This window comes from Vitis riparia, chromosome 7 (genome assembly GCF_004353265.1).
Source record: "Vitis riparia cultivar Riparia Gloire de Montpellier isolate 1030 chromosome 7, EGFV_Vit.rip_1.0, whole genome shotgun sequence".
Lineage (NCBI taxonomy): Eukaryota > Viridiplantae > Streptophyta > Magnoliopsida > Vitales > Vitaceae > Vitis > Vitis riparia.
In genome coordinates this window covers 25654048-25671302 of record NC_048437.1, presented here as the reverse complement: position 1 = coordinate 25671302, position 17255 = coordinate 25654048, and the positions used below count along the sequence as shown (strand labels likewise).

Sequence of the window (17255 nt, the reverse complement as noted above, 5' to 3'; positions counted from 1 at the left end):
ATTAGTAATAAAATAGTAATTAGGATTTATAATTATGCTTTGTTACTAAAAAATATTAGAAATTTTTTAAATAGGATTTCATTGGTTACTCACTTTTTTATGTGATGTATCTTTAGATTTGTGGATTTGTCATTGAAATGTATGTATAATTGCTAACATTAATTTGTTCATTTTTTAATTTTTAATTTAGGAAAAAGTATCAAATTCTAACTTTTTGTTTTTTAAAATTAATTGAAATAGATGAGTGGGAATTATGTTTTCAAGTTATAATTTTAAAAATTAATCCAAATGGTTTATTTTGATTATGTTGTATAATAAGACTTGAAATGGATAAGTTATAAGGAAAAATAATGATTAAGAATGCGTTTGACACTGATTTCAAGAAACGTTTTTTATCCTCTTTAACATTTGAAAAATAAAAAAATTTAAGTGCTAAAAAGATTAGAAGCGTTTTCAAAAATTATTATCAAACAAACTTTAACATAATAGAATTTTGATTTCAATTTTAGAACTACATGAATATATATTAATTTTATTTCTTATACAAATTAAGTTATTTTTAGTAACAACTCATAAGAAAATTTTATTACCCAAATTCTCTTGGGAAATAAGAAAAAAATAAACAAAATAAGAATAATTCAGTTTCTCCTCATGAAAATTTTGATAATTTATAACAAATACATTTCTTATTTAAATCATACAAAATTACAATAATTTGATTTGTTTTCTAAGATAAGAATTTTTAATTATTAATTTTAAAAAATTATTACATTCTTTTGTGAGAGATTGAAATGTTATAACTAAAAAGAGAAATAGTGGTCCTTTCCTTAAAGGTAAAAGAAGAAATTTATCTCTTTTATGAACACACAATTATTTTAGAAAAAATGATAAGACAAAAAACAAACATCAAATGATAAAACTAACTTTTTTTTAAAGACTTGACGGTTATGAAAAATTAGAAGGAAAATGCAAAATGAAGAAAATAGAGTGGAAAAGTAAAAGAAAAAAAATGAATAAAAAAAAAAGTGTAAATTTAATAAATATTTTTATAAGTTTCTTCAAATTCATTTTACTTATTTTATTTCATATTATAACATGATTAAATAATTTTAAAATATATAAATTTCAAATTAATTTTAATTTTATTTTATTTTATTTTTATAATAAAGCTAAATATGAAAAAATCATTTTCCTTAATATTTTTTTTCTTTCCCTAATATTTTTCAAAACCAAATATAGCCTAAAAGTTTTAAAAAAGGAAATTATATTTTTCTACATATCCACCTAAAAATTTAAAATTTATTAGTACATTCATTCGACAATTTGAAAAGTTACCCAAAACATCCTTTCTATTATCATTCTCTAAACTCATCTTTCTCCTTTTTCTTTGAACATATTTTTTTCCAACTATAGACCCTAAAATTGCGAATATATTCATAGCTAATTTAAATTTTTATGCTTTTTACTTGAATCTATATAACATACAACTGAAATGTTGCCATGAGTTTACAGCCAAAGTAGTATTTCTTTGGAAAAAAAAAAACTCAAACTAATCCAGTTTTCAAACTATTTGCCAAAATACTCTTTTGAATCCACATTAGCAATCCACGTCAACAAGCCATCTTCGTCAAACTTGTTTTTTTACTTTGGAGACCCAATTTTTTCCCAAAATCAACAATCCAGAAAGTATTCTCTTCTCTGCGGCTCCATTTTCTCTCCTCACCGGCTGCGGTTCCCACCAGTGGCTCCCACCAGCAGCTAGATAATTTTTTTTCGGGTTCATGAGTTTTTTCCCACTCATTTTCCTTAGCTTTCTCACCAACCAAACAGAGGAAAACAAGTTGTTTTGAAAATTTTAAAAATCTCAAGTTGTTCTCAATTTCATAGCTATCCAAAAAACTTGAAAAACCCTTTCCTCCACCTTGTATTCCTCTTATCCTGGAACCCGAAAAACCCTAACCTTTGTTTATTTGTTATTTGATTATTGTTAATAACATACCCTATTATTGTTATTTGTTATTTCATTACAAATTGATGTTATTAGTAATGTTTTATATTGTGTAATTTTGTGGTTAAAAATGAAATTGATTTGATTTTTTTGGCTTCTTCTATAGGTAAGCTATGTCTAATTTATCGGTGGCAATAGTTTGTTTTTGTAATGGGAAAATGGTGAGAACACAGACCGATGTTGATTATGTTGGGGATAGAGTTGTGGTTGAACCTATTGATGTGCCTCTTGGGACAACATATGAACAACTGTTGGAAATGATATACTCGGTCACTGACATCAATAAAGAACATTTTCGATTAATACTTAGTTGTAAGTATCCTATGAAAAAAGGGAATAAATTCCAACCTTGCCCAGTAAAGAATGATAGTGGTGTAGCTCGAATGTTAGAAATGCATAACAGATTTGGGATGGATGAAGTTGAGTTATTTGTTGAACAAGTACCTATTGACTTACAAATGAATTCACCAATTAGTAATTGCATGCCTTTGTTACTTGGTGAAAATGATGGTACTAGTAATGTTCAAAATCCATTTACTTTTGAGCATAGATCAGAAGATGATGAGGAAGACGAAGAAGGAAGACAATGTGATGATGACAGTGTAGGAGCCGAAGATGTTCATAATGATGATAATCAAGATAGGGAAGGTAGCTCGCCTTTTTTAGCTGTTCGTGAGGCAATTGAAAGAGAACAAATGAGATATGTGGTTGTGGATGGGGAAGGATGTAACTTGTCAAACAATCCAGATACAGAGGATTTAGATGACCCAATTGAATTATCTCCAATGCAATATCATTTGGCACCATCACCACAGTTTGAAAATGTTGAAAACATTGGTCATGTTTGTGTCAAGTAAATGGACCCCATGGGGAAACACTCTTATGGGACATCCAACTGGAGAGTTCATAGTTGGACAAATATTTAATTCCAAAGGAGATTTGCAACATGCTGTAAAGATGTACTCTATTAATTCGCACCAAGAGTATATCGTTTTGTCATCCACAAAGAAATTGTTGGTCTTAAGATGCAAGAAAGCTGAACAGTCTCAATGTCCTTGGAGACTACGTGCTACAGTTGTTAAAGGGACATCTTTATTGGAGATCAACAAATATAATGGCCCACACACATGTGTCAATCCTTGCATGAACCAAGATCATCATCAGTTAGACTCAAACATGATAGCCGCCCATATAGAGGGAATGATTAAGACACAATTCACACTTTCAGTGGCTGCCATTCAAGCAAGTGTTGTAGAAAGATCCGGGTACCATATCTCATACACTAAGGCTTTGAAAGGCAAGCGTAAAGCATTAACTAATTTGTTTGGTGATTTCTATAAATCATACGCTAAACTGCCACATTTTTTTTGTGCCTTAGAGCAAGCCAATCCAGGATGTGTTGTAATTTCTAAAACATTCCCAGGAAATATGCGAAATGAAGAGGTATTTCAGCAAGTCTTTTGGGCATTTCATCCTTCCATAAAGGGCTTCAAGCATTGTCGTCCTGTGTTAACTATTGATGGTACACACTTGTATGGGAAGTATAAGGGCACTGTAATGATTGCCATGGGCTGTGATGGAAATAATCAATTGTTTCCTCTTGCTTTTGCATTAATTGAGGGTGAAAATGTTAATAGTTGGGGATGGTTTTTGGCATGTATTAGAAATCGAGTAACTCAAAGAAGGGGTCTTTGTGTTATCTCTGATCGTCATCCGGGCATTATGGTTGCGTTTGCTGATGTTTATCTTGGTTGGTCTGAGCCAAATGCATATCATCGAATTTGTATGCGTCATTTTGCTAGCAACTTTATGACTCACTTTAAGGACAAATGATTGAAACAACTTTTATGCAGAGCCGCCTTAGAAACTAAGGTAGAAAAATTCAACATGCATATGGAGACAATTGGGAGAATCAATCAAGACGCACTCAGCTGGTTGGAGGCTATTCCCTTTGAGAAATGGGCACTATCACATGATGGAGGTCGACGATATGGCATAATGACTACACACATGTCAGAAGTGTTCAATAATGTGCTTAAAGGGGCACGAAGTTTCCCTATCACCGCATTTGTTCAATTGACATTCTATCGAGTTAATAGTTACTTTGCTGTAAGAAGAGAACATGGTGCTAGTCAACTTGCTTCAGGTGAACAATACACTCCTTATGTTGATGCTAAGATTAATGCAAATGTTGTTAAAGCAGGTTCGCATGAGGTTGTTTTGTATGATCACTTCCAAGGACTGTTTCATGTGAAGGCCAGTAGGGGTAGTAAAAAGACATCATCTGGTGGAAGAACACGTCGTGTTAACCTACGTGAGCATGGATGCACATGTGGCAAAACACTCATATATGGATTCCCATGTAGTCATATTCTAGCGGCATGTCATTTTCGTTCAATTGATTTTAGATCATTTGTTCAACATTATTACACTATACAATCGTACTTTAGCACTTGGGCACCACTGTTTAACCCCATACACAATGAATACGAGTGGCCACCATATGTTGGTCCAGTTATTGTGCCTGCAGATTCAATGAAACGTGTGTCAGGTGGACGACCTAAATCTACTCGTTTGCACAATGAAATGGATGTTAGAGAAGGTAAAACCTCAGTTACATGTGGTTTGTGCAAACAAAGTGGTCACAATCGTCATTCTTGTCCAAATAAGAACATGGGTGCTAGGCCTTCATGATGGGTGCTAGGCTTTGGATGTTGATATTATGTTATTTGTATTTTGGACAATACTTATGTTATAAGAGAGACTTTGCTGTTAATTTCAAAATTGTAATATGAATATTTTGATGAATCGGGTTGTTTGTACGGGTACCTAGAGGACATCGAGCTCCACGTGTACGTCGAGTTCTACCTCCATCAGTTCCATCTATCTCGACAGCTCATGTAGATGACGTGTCACAGTCTATAGAGACGGAGACTTTTCAGATAACACAGATGGATACAACAATTATGACCATCTACCGTAGATGTTCACAACGAAAGAGAAAGATTCCATCATGTGGGACACATTGAGATCTTTTTTCATGTTTGTAGAACTATTATACTTTGTGATTCGTTCCCAATTGGTGTCTTAGCTGATTTATGTTCTCTCAATGGTCCTTGATTGTGGTGCCATTTGATACGTGTCCAGTTGGTGTCCCTTGATTATGGTCCTCAGAAGGGAGTAATCAACAAAATTTATAACCTATTACACCATGTACTAGGATAGCCTTAGCTAGTGTCAGCCCCCTTAGCCACTTGATTCGGACCCGGAGAAATAGGCCTCATGGGTAGGCCTTGCACCCATGAGAGCCTAGGCGGAAAGCAAGGAAAGCCTGGAGGTTTGGTGGTTCAAACCCCAGGAGCTAAGTGTGGGGATCGCGAACAAGTCAAGCGCGCACTCTGGATAGGCGTTACCAAAGGATCTGGACATGCCTATCCGAAGAAGTTGGAACGTCGGCCGGACAGACGCCGGATGTGAGATATCCAAAGAGGTGGAATGTCGGCTGGACAGAATGATGGCTGTGAGACATCCGGATAAAGTGGAACGCTGGCCGGACAGAATTCCGGATATGAGATATCCGGGTGGAATGAGAGATTTCCGTCTGGGCAGAATGAGCGATGTTATGTTAGGTTATATAAAGTGTTAATTCAAATTAGTGATGTTATGTTATTCACATGTTTCCTTGATAATTTAAACAAATAAAACTCAAATGCATCCTAAAGTCTAAATGAAAGAAATTCTAACTAAATAAATTATTACAATTATTACCTATTTTTCTTTCATATAATTAAAAAATTATACATTTTAACCAAGACATAAGTTCAAATCATACTTAATAATAAATAACCTAAAATCATAATCATTGGCATCAATTTTCATATGAAAATATAAAATTTTAAAATAATATAAACAATTTCTTTAGTTATTTTAAATTTTAAAATAATATGAATAAATAATTTTCTTTAGTTCATATGTGAAAATATTTGTAAAACAAATAAATATTTTATTTACCATAAATATATAAATTTTTATGGGAATGCATGTAGACCAAATTATTCTCTCAAATTTTCAAGGAAAATATGAAAAAATAAAGATAATATATATATATATATATAAAACAGTCGTAACAAAAAAATTTGTGAAAAGCAAAGTTCTAAAATCCCATACTTTTTTACACATGAGTTCCCCTTAAAAATATTTGTGAAAATTATAACATAATTGTAATTTTGATAAAAAAAAAATATTTTTAAAATAATATTAAAATTACAACACCATTAAAATAGATGCGGATTGAAAATAATTGTAAAACTACAGTTACTAATTGTGGTTTTATGGTTGTTTTGATAAAAAATATTTTTAAAATAATATTAAAATTACAATACCATTAAAACAAGTGTGGATTAAAAATAATTGTAAAACCACAGTTACTAACTGTGGTTTTAAGGGAAATTGTAAAACCACAGTTTGTAACTGTGATTTTAAGGATACTTCTTTTAAAACCATAGTTATAGTAACTATGGTTTTATGGGTATTTTGATAAAAAAATATTTTAAAAATAATATTAAAATTACAACACCATTAAAATATATGTGGATTGAAAATAATTGTAAAACCACATTTATTAACTGTGGTTTTAAGGGAAATTGTAAAACCATAGTTTGTAACTGCGGTTTTAAGGATATTTCTTTTAAAACCACAGTTAGTAACTGTGGTTCTAAGAGAAATTGTAAAACCACAGTTTGTAACTGTGGTTTTAAGGAAATTTCTGTAAGTTTTAAAACCACAGTCATCAACGGTGGTTTTTTACACTTAAAATTCATGTGGATGCTTACGTGGATAAAGAAGACTACTTTGACAAATATTTTGAAATGGATACTATTCTTATCATTTTTTTTTACAAATAAATTATTTTGGTCTTAAACTCTGTTGCGATTTTGAAATAATCGATGACAAATTTTTTTTTGGAGATTCGCCCAAATATTAGCCTAGGCTTGGGTTCAAGCTTATTTAACATTAGGTCATCTTCTTGTTTGTTAATATATATGCATAATATATGTTAAAGTTCATTATTAAAAATAGATAAGTTAATTCTAATTATGTTATTTTAAAATTTATTTATTTAATTAATAAATATATAAAAACCACCATTATAATTTTTTTGATAAGTATTTTTGTTAATATTATTTATATGATAATTAAATATAGAAAATATAAATATTAAAAATTCATATTTGCATCATCGTTTATTTTACATTAATGAATACATTTGAATTATTTAAATTATAATTTTAATATTAGATGTATTATCATTATCTTATTAATTTTATTTAAAAAAATTATTATCATTTCACTTTTAAATTTTTTAAAAATATTAAAATAAAAAAATTAAGTTCAAATATTTTATAAATTTAATTTAATTTAATTAGATAAATAATAAATTATTAATATGGATATATCCTTACTTATTAATATTTTTCTTTTTAATTATATTTATGTCGATTACAGTTAAAAAAATAACTTTAACTCGTGTATGTTATAACTACAAACTTATATTTGGAGTGTCACAAGATAATATTTTTTTGTTGAAAAAACCTAGGAAGTGAAAATTTGCTACATAAAGAAAGATCAATTGAGAAAAAATATAAATATAAATAAAGAAAGAAAATGGGGTTGAATCCAGGAGAAGTTGGATTTGTTGGGGTGGAGTGGCGCCAGAATGGGTACTTGGACGAGGCTGGTGAATGGCTTGTCGCTGATCGCCAAGGAGGCTGTGAAGCGTTCGGAAGTTCTGGACAACGCCAGAGCTGGAGATTTGGAAACCCTAATTTCATCGGCGGTGAAGAAAGCCGTTGTCACAGCAACAGATGCTTCCGGCCTTACAAAAGGGAAGGTTCGAGAGTTTTCTATACCGGCCACCTCCTACGCTTCCGACGAGTCCGATGTTGCTATCACGACGCAACAGGTTTCTGAGAATGCAATCGAACTGGAACAAGTCTCTGTTCCGGAGAGAGTTCAAGATTCCAATGCTCAGCAGAGTGCCAGTGCTTCGGAGTCTGAGGATTCGGGTGGGAATGTAGATGTGGTTGTGAAGAGGCGGAAGCCGAGGGAGAGGAGAGTTCCTTCAACGCCTTTTTCCCGGGCCCTCGGGTTTGTATTTCATTGTTCTTCATTTCGTGGAGACATTTCTATGGCCGAAGCCCTAATTTTTCTTTTTCTTTTTCTTTTTTTTTTAATCCTGCATATGAAGGTTTGCTGGATTAGGGGTTGGTATTGCATGGGGAACGATTCAGGAATCTGCGAAGAGGATCGTCTTTGGGACGCCTAATTCTCAAGATAAGCAATCTGCTGTTTCCCCGTTCTTATCCGAGAAAAATGCAGAACGTTTGGCTCTTGGTCTGTGTAGAATGCGTGGAGCGGCTCTTAAGTTAGGGCAGATGTTGAGCATACAGGACGAGACCCTTGTACCTGCTCCGGTATTTTATTTCCTTATTATATGCATTAGAATTTTCATTCATTGGGGAATGTTCATTTGCACATAATTTCTGAGAAATAATTCCATAGCCTCTGAGATTTGAGTTGAAGCAGAGTTATGAAAAATTTAAACTTCTGTTAATGTGGATTACATGTGCTCATTGGAGAGTGGCCATCATTTTGTCTTTGTATATATGGGCCAGTAACGATAAATCATAGGGGATCAGTTTGTGGTAGCAGAATTTCCTACTTAGATGTATGTTTAAGGGCAGAAATTGACGAACCATCACTTCCTGCATTGCAATGCAGCTTGGGAACTCTTTACAGGTAGTTTTTCCGTTTTGGTTAATGAGACTTCCTTAGGATTCTTCCAAAGTTCTAGAGGTTTAAGGTAGGGGGACCCACTCTCACCGTACCTGTTTGTGATTGCTATGGAGACACTTAGGTGCCTTCTAAGGAGAGCTGTAAGTGTGGGTTTTCTGTCAGCCTGTAAGGGGAGGGGTAGAGGTGGTGAAGGAGCTCATATGTCCCACTCCATTGACACTTTGGTTTTTTGTGGGACTTTTCAGGATCAGATGAAGTATTTAAGTTGGACTCTAATGTGGTTTGAGGCCATTTCAGGGCTGAGAATTAATATGGATAAAAGCGATTTAATTCCAGTGGGATGTGTGGAAAATATGGAGGCTTTGGTTACAGAACTTGGTTGTAAGGTCAGGGGTCTCCCCTCCTCTTACTTGGGTTTACCTTTGGAAGCTCCTTTTAAGTCTGTGGCTGCCTAGGATGGAGTGGAGGAGAGGTTTCGAAAGAGATTGACAATGTAGAAGAGACAATATATCTCCAAAGGAGGGAGACTCACTTTGATTTGGAGTACTTTGGCTAGTTTGCCCATTTACTTCATGTCTGTGCTTACTTTGCCTAGAACGGTTAGATTGAAGTTGGAGTAAATTCAAAGAGATTTTTTGTGGGGTGGCAGGGCTCTTGAGCGGAAACTTCATCTTGTAAGATGGGTGCTTGTTTGCTTAGACAAAAGAAAAGGGGGTTTGGGGGTGAAGTGTCTTTCTTCTCTTAATAAGACGTTTTTGTGCAAATGAAGTTGGAGGTTTGCAAATGAGAAAGAGACCTTATGGAATCAAGTGATTAGGGGAAAGTATGGGGAGGAGCAAGGGGGTTGGTGCTCAAAGGAAATGAGGGGTGGATATGACGTGGGGTTGTGGAAAGCAATTACGAGAGAGTGGCATGTTGTAAGCAGTAGACTCTCCTTTATGGTCGGCAATGGTCAGGGGGTGAGATTTTGGAAGGATAGATGGTGTGGAGATTCACCTTTTTGTGTTGCTTTTCCCACTTTGTTTGCTTTAGCTACATCTAAGGACACCTAGGTAAAGGATATGTGGAGTTTCTTTGAGGGAGGGGGGAGTTGGAGCCCGCATTTCTCTAGACCCTTCAATGATTGGGAGATGGATGAGGTGCACTGTTTTTTATTGGGTCTTAATGGAAAGAGTGTTCAGTGGGATGTGGAGGATAGGGTGCTTTGTATAGAGACAAAATGTGGGAAGTTCTATGTTAAGTCTCTCTACAAAGCCCTAGAATCTGGACCTTCAACCTCTTTCCCATCAAATGTCATTTGGAAATCTTGTGTGCTGCCCAAAGTGAGTTTTTTTGGGTGGGAAGTAACTTGGGGGAAGGCCCTTACTTTGGACTAACTTCAGAAAAAAGGATGGTCTTTAGTAAATAGATGCTACCTGTGCCAAATGCATGAGGAATTAATAGATCATATCCTCCTTCACTGTGCCAAGACAAGGACTCTCTGGGCGTTGCTTTTCACTCTCTTCAGGGTGCAGTGGGTGCTGCCAACCTCTGTTAAAATGACACTCTTGGGTTGGAACGGGTCTTTTGTGGGAAAAAAGAGAGGAAGTTTGGAGAGCAGGTCCTTCATGTATTTTTTGGATGATTTGGAAGGTAAGGAACAAAATTGTTTTTGAAGATGATGTGCTATCCATTCAACGACTTAAGAGTTCTTTTATTTATTTTCTTTGGTCGGAGACAAAATTGTTCATAAAAGATGGTCCTCCGTCTTTAGTAGGTTTCATTGATTGGGTAGGTTCTCGTTGAGGGTGGTTTTCTTGGCCCCTCCGCTCCTCTTGGCTTTTTTTTTCCCAGCTGGGGAGGGGGGGTGTTCCTATGCTGTATATGTTTTAGTTGCTATTTTAGCGCCTCTTTTTAATACAATTTCTTCTAGGGTTATGATTGGTCTTAGGTTTGAGGAAAGATCATAGGAAAGGGGACTCACTGTCTTCCTTGAGTGATGTCAAACAAATGGAATTGAGGGATTATGATAATGCAGGCTTGGCCATATTTAAATTCCAGGAGTAGCTCTGAAAGACATTTTTTTTTTTCCTTCAAATTTTCCCTATGATACTGTTCCCTTGATAGGCAGTTGTTTCAAGCTGTATTGACTTGTATATACTTCACATTTACTATGCTTTAAACCTTCATTTTTTTTTTTTTAATGAATTGAAACACTTTAAAGTAGAGGCAGAGGGCAATAACTGAAGTAAAATGCATAAAAGTCTTCTTGGAAGATTACCACTTAGGGAGGATTGTATGTATATATTTATTTTTTCAAACTACATATAGCATTAACTTATCATATACTTTACTATTTGACCCTTTTAAAGAGGTGTGCAAGAAATCATCTACCACCACCATCATCATTTTGTTGCATTTCCCAACTAGGTGACTTCATTCATTTCCCAACTAGATGACTTCACCAGCATGAATCCATTCTGCTTTCATGCATATTAACTGTAATGATGCTGTTGCCTAAGCTTAAAACTCTCAGGTCAGTGTATGTAAGTGCTATTTTCTTCAAGGTTTCCCCCCTGATCTAATCCTCCCATATCTGGTCTTGGCACTGGCACTGCATTGTGTGGTCTAGAATTGGCAGAATATCTCTTAAACAACATTTGATTTCTCCTATTTAACTTTCTTCCTATTATGAAGTTAAATTTCCCCTACAATTAAATGCCCTGAATTGAAATCAGTTAAACATATTTGTGACATCTTTTTAATTCTCCATATAGATTTTGGCTGCATTGGATGTAGTCCGTCAAGGAGCTGATGTGATGCCAAAGAAACAGCTCAGTCAAGTTTTGGATGCTGAATTGGGTCCTGAATGGAAGTCAAAGTTAACCAGTTTTGATTACGAACCACTGGCTTCTGCCAGTATAGGCCAGGTGATTACCATCTGCTAGATACTTACCTTTTTCTATCCCATGTGCTTCACTCTTGAGTACTTTAACCTTTCATGGGAGTCAAGAATGCTTTTGTGCCTTACATGTTAGCTACATATCATATCTCAAAGGTGGTTTTCACATACATTTCATTTAGACTAGCCCTGCTTCACTCCATTTTATCTTATCTCCAAATGGGGGTTGTTATAAGTACCGTTTCTCATCCAGATGCAATGTACTCTTTTGTCATTTAGCTTGTTATTGCTTATCTAGCCTCACAGTTCTAACACAATGTTCAGGTGCACAAAGCTGTAACAAAAGATGGTTTGGAGGTTGCGATGAAAATTCAGTACCCAGGTGTTGCAGATAGCATTGAAAGTGATATTGAAAATGTCAAACTGCTTTTGGATTATACAAACCTAATTCCAGAAGGACTTTATCTTGATAAAGCTATGAAGGTAATGATGATATGGTCCGAGTATTTGGAGTTGGCATTTTTCTTATAAGGTTCAGAATCCTATTTCTCTTGTTATGTGTTCTTTGCAAGCTTCCTAATATTCGACACTCAACTATGTCTCATTCTAATCGGATTGGCTATAAGAATCCCTTGTGGCCATTTTGCTCTATCTAGGGCCACACTGCCCATTAAATTGTAGGTTGCTGTCACTCTTCTCACAACAAAGGGGCACATTCTTGTAGGATTTTTTTATAAAGGAGCATTTGGCTGTGTTGGCTTGAGAAAAGCCCATTAATTCTGAGTTGGGGTGCCAAATTTATGCCTTTAGGCTTGTATGACATCATGCTCAGGTTTGTGGCCCAAGTTCAATTAACATAATCAATAGACGCTTTGAGTTGGCCATGAGGAAACTTTCTAGTGCTTGTTTTAGAATAATTACCACATACTTGACTAATATTTCAGTGAAATACTCTGTTTTGCTCAACCAAAGTGTAGCCCCATTCGCTTTCAGGCAGATCCCAACTTGGCCCTTTGGAGCTTACTTGTACTTCTACTTCTTGCACTGTTGTTGCAATACCCGAACTTTAAACCATATGCTTCATATTGTTGGATTCATTCAATATGGTATTGCCCATCCATTTTCAATTGGTACTACCTTAACTATTTTAAAATGCATCTTTCTTTCTAGCCTTTCTTCTCATGCTAGTCACCGATCTCAAACAGCATGGCTGGCCATGGATTCAACCATAACACTTTTCCCTTTAATTTGACGGGTCTGAACATACAGCACCTTGGAGGCACTTGTCCAACTCAACCATCCTGCTCTAACCTAGGGCCACTATCCTCTTCAGTCTCTTTCTTATGAACTATCAAACTACGATGCTTGATCCTTTATAAATGTATGTATATATGAGTATCTGTATGGATCTTAGTGCATGATTTGCTGATGTACTGACTAGAGCTTGAAAAGACTAATGTGTATGATGCTGCTAAAAATGCATGTTAATGTTCCTTCTGAACTTCTTGACAGGTGGCAAAGGAGGAATTATCTCGTGAATGTGACTATGAGCTGGAAGCTACAAATCAAAAACGGTTTCGTGATCTTCTATCCAATTCCAAAGGGTTTTATGTTCCAATGGTTATAGATGATATTTCAAGCAAAAGAGTTTTAACAACAGAACTTGTTTCTGGTGATTATTCTATATATTTGATATACGCTTCTGCATAAATATATTGTTTGTATAATATGATCATAAAAGCTGAAACAACTTTGCCTCAAGTAGTTGCATCCAGCCTTTGAAACTTGCATTTAGCATTTGAAACTTGCATTGGGGGCGATTGATGTTCTTGCTTTTGTATTAGACTCAAAAGCATGAATAATATAGAGATTGTATGTAGTGCAAATATTTTGTCACCAACCCCATGGTGCATCTGAATGGTACAGATAAACCTATAGTGTAGCTGCTTACTTTATCAATCGAGTTGGAATCTCAGTATTCATTTTTAACATGGGATTAATTTTTTCTTGCCATAGGAATTCCTATTGACAAGGTGGCTTTACTAAATCAGGGAACTCGTAATTATGTTGGGAAAAAGTTGCTGGAGCTAACTTTGACGGAGCTATTTGTCTTTCGTTTCATGCAGGCAGGTTTTCCTTTTTTCTCATGTTAGTTTCTTAAAAAAAAGGCAAAAGTTCACTCCTATAGAACTTTTTTTTCTCATCCTTTGCCTTTGGGTTCCTATCTTTGCTTTTCCTGCAATACCTTTTATCTTGAGTCCACTTTAGTAGGTCCTGGAGTCACTCAACTATAAACATGAAGCTTTTGACACAGTTACTGGTATGAAAAATTCACCTAATAAAGTGACTCCTTCCAATTAGAAGACCAGATATTCCATATGCAAATGAATCCCTCTTTTTCCTAAGTGATGGTAGTTAAAGAGATGTTATATTTATATTTTGAAGGATCATGTAGTGAAAAAAAGGTAACAATATAAATGCCTATGAAGAGAAAGAGATAATGGAAATAATAGCAATCTGCTTAATGTGAACCTGCTCATATCAATAAAAGAAATGACAAATGTAAACCTGTTCATATTGAGTACGTTGCAGGTATCAAATTTTGCTACTACTAGTCAACATATATTTACCCATCAAGTATGGTTTGATGGGTGATGCACTATTTAGTTAGAAGGAATCTACTGAATTGGCATGGGCCATTTGTGCAGAAAAAAGTTTGTAGGGTTGCTCCCTGGTGTTTGTTTTGGACTCTTATGGAATGAAAGAAATAGGTGGGTGTATAATGGTGTCGAGCAGTTGGACCAAGCAATCAAATTGTATTTTATGTTAGTTTCTTTGGATTGGGTTTTAGAGTGTACGTAGAGGACCATTCAATGTCTATGATAGAATTTGTAGATTGATTAAGCCTCTATTAAGGAGAGGGATTCTGTTTTTGTTTACCCTTTCCTTGTTTAGCCTAGGTGACTATTGTATACATCATGTGTACTTTGGTGCATCTCCTCTTAGTCACTTTTAATATATTTTCTTATTTGCTAACCAAAAAACTAAAAAATAAAAAATCAAGTATAGTCTGATATAATGGCCTCATCCAATTTGCATGCAACTGTGTTTCATTATCGCAGTTTCCTAAAATGTTAAGAATGAGGACCTCTTGTTAAAGATACCTGACCTGATTTGGTCATGATTTCCACTGTACTATCAGGTTGTTTCTCTCTATTCAAATCATAGCCTATTGCAGCTGTATGACATTTCTCCTAATTTTCTTATCTTATTGTGTCTTGATCATTTTGTGCTTGACTAATGTAGACAGATCCTAATTGGAGTAACTTCTTATATGATGATGCCACAAGAACAATAAATCTCATAGACTTTGGAGCGGCTCGAGATTACCCTAAAAGATTTGTTGATGACTATTTAAGAATGGTAACTTCTCTTTGCTTCATATTTTAGTTTCTTTTTGGCACTTTGTCAACTATCATTTTCTATTATTTCTGTGGCATACATCCAAATGAAGGTTGCAGATTTTGATTTTAGGTTGAATTTTTTTTTTCCTTTTTGGAATTTTATGGGGCTTAAAACCAAATCATCAAATTTGAATCTCAAAAGGTTTTAGCTTTTGCCTTTGGTACAGAGTTGGATTATACTGCTGATCAGGAAACAATTCCTCTTATATTGTTGGGGTATGGGCTCCATTTTTTACAATGAAAATCCTTTCTCAGAAAAAAGGACATTTTAGCAAATATGTTATGTGCTGTACCAATAACCCCACCACAAGGATTTATAGATGGGTTGAATGTTCTAAACACTGTCAATAGTTGTCAAGAAAATAAGACTGCTCAAAATCCTTATTGGAGCTTTCTATAGATAGTCAGACTATTCTAGAGGTTTTCAATTATGGAATTCTCCAAAGTAGTTGTAATTGTAGGGAGTGGTTTAGAATGCCATGGAATTACAAGGAGACACCCCATCTACAATACTCCCAAGTTTTGAGGAAACTTCTACATAGGAGTTGGGTGAAGGGTTTTGGAGAGTCTCCAAAAGAACTCAGTAGTGTTTTGGAACCTTCTTTGGGTAAGGTCTCATTTGTCCAAGGCACCAAGGAGTTGAGAACTCCCAAGGCATTGTAAAGCTCCTACCTTTATAAAGCTTGGATTGTTCAAAACATGTATTTCAAGCTTCCAAACGTTCTTTTCCTACTAATTAATTTTCATGTGATATCTAGATTACCACAATATCTAATGACACTATAGAACACCTTTCTACTAAAACAAGTTTTAGCTGCCCATAAATTGCCATGACGTTGATGATGAGGAAAACAACTGATAAAAACTTGAGTTTTCCTTTTGGAAATAGTTTTCATTGCAGCCTGTTTGGGTTTTTAAAGCTACCATGTCCTTCAATTTCATGTAACGAGCTACTTTTGAGCAGGTTTATGCATGCGCAAATGGAGACAGAGATGCAGTAATTGAGATGTCACAGAGACTTGGGTTCCTTTCAGGAATGGAATCAGAAATAATGATAGATGTTCATGTTCAGGCTGGCTTTGTTGTGGGATTGCCATTCTCCAAGCCTGGTGGCTATGATTTCCGGTCCAGCAATATTACTCAAAGCATCACAAATCTTGGGGCAACAATGTTGAGGCATAGATTGAGACCACCCCCTGATGAGGTGTATAGCCTTCATAGGAAGCTTTCAGGCGCTTTCTTGGCTTGCATCAAGCTTGGTGCCGTGGTACCATGCAGGGAACTGTTACTTCAAGTATATGAGCAATATCAATTTGGTGAAGAAGGTGGAGAAATCTTGTCAAGCGCCTCAGTTTCATGATAACTAATATAATTTTTTCCGTTTCATTGATTTTTTGCCCCGTCTGTAATAAATCATGGGATGCAGATGAGCATCCCAAGCAGCTGAGTAGAATGCCCCTGCTACATTAATGGGGCGATAGAGTCTGCGGTTACTTAGCTGAAATTAAGTGCAATCTCTTATATTTCATGCCTTAAAAGGTTTTTATCTGTGAGGAACGTTATAGTTCATGGTGTTATACATACACTATGGCAACAAATATTCATATTTGAGTTTGTTCTCTCTGCATTCTTTTAAAGAGAACACAGACAAGCACTTTTAATTTTATGAAAGTTCCTCGTTCCTCTTCCAGGAATTCTGACGAGCTTTGGTAGATTTAGATCCAATTTTGAGAAAAAATGGCCTTTTTGTTTGGCGCAGGGCATTGTTTTAGACATTTAAGGTGTGTTTGGGAATTGTTTTTAAAAACAATTTTTTTTAAAACAGTTTTTGATATTTTGTAAAATAAAAATTTGTTAGAAAATATAAAATGTTTTTAAATATATTTTAAAAATAATTTTTATGTTTAGGAGGTGTTTGGTACATAGGAATAGAAAGTGAGAATATACATCTCATTTATGTTCTCTTATTCCTATGTTTGGATAAATGTTAAGAAGACAGAATGAAATAAAAAATTATTTAAGCAAAATCAAATCCAATTTATAAGTCGGATTTGAATTTATCAAAATAAGTGGTATTCTGGTTTATTAAACTATTTGAAAATATTAA

At 34.8% G+C, this 17255-nt stretch overlaps 1 protein-coding gene across 1 annotated transcript; it reads left to right on the top strand.

Annotated features, from left to right (window-relative positions):
- The first annotated feature begins 7686 nt into the window (after positions 1-7686).
- LOC117919055 (protein ABC transporter 1, mitochondrial) lies at positions 7687-16842 on the top strand. The gene is made up of 8 exons (XM_034836097.1): positions 7687-8155; positions 8256-8481; positions 11560-11712; positions 12009-12167; positions 13197-13356; positions 13701-13810; positions 14991-15107; positions 16113-16842. The coding sequence occupies exons 1-8, from the start codon at positions 7725-7727 to the stop codon at positions 16506-16508; spliced, it is 1752 nt and encodes a 583-aa protein (XP_034691988.1). The 5' UTR covers positions 7687-7724; the 3' UTR covers positions 16509-16842.
- Positions 16843-17255: the final 413 nt, after the last annotated feature.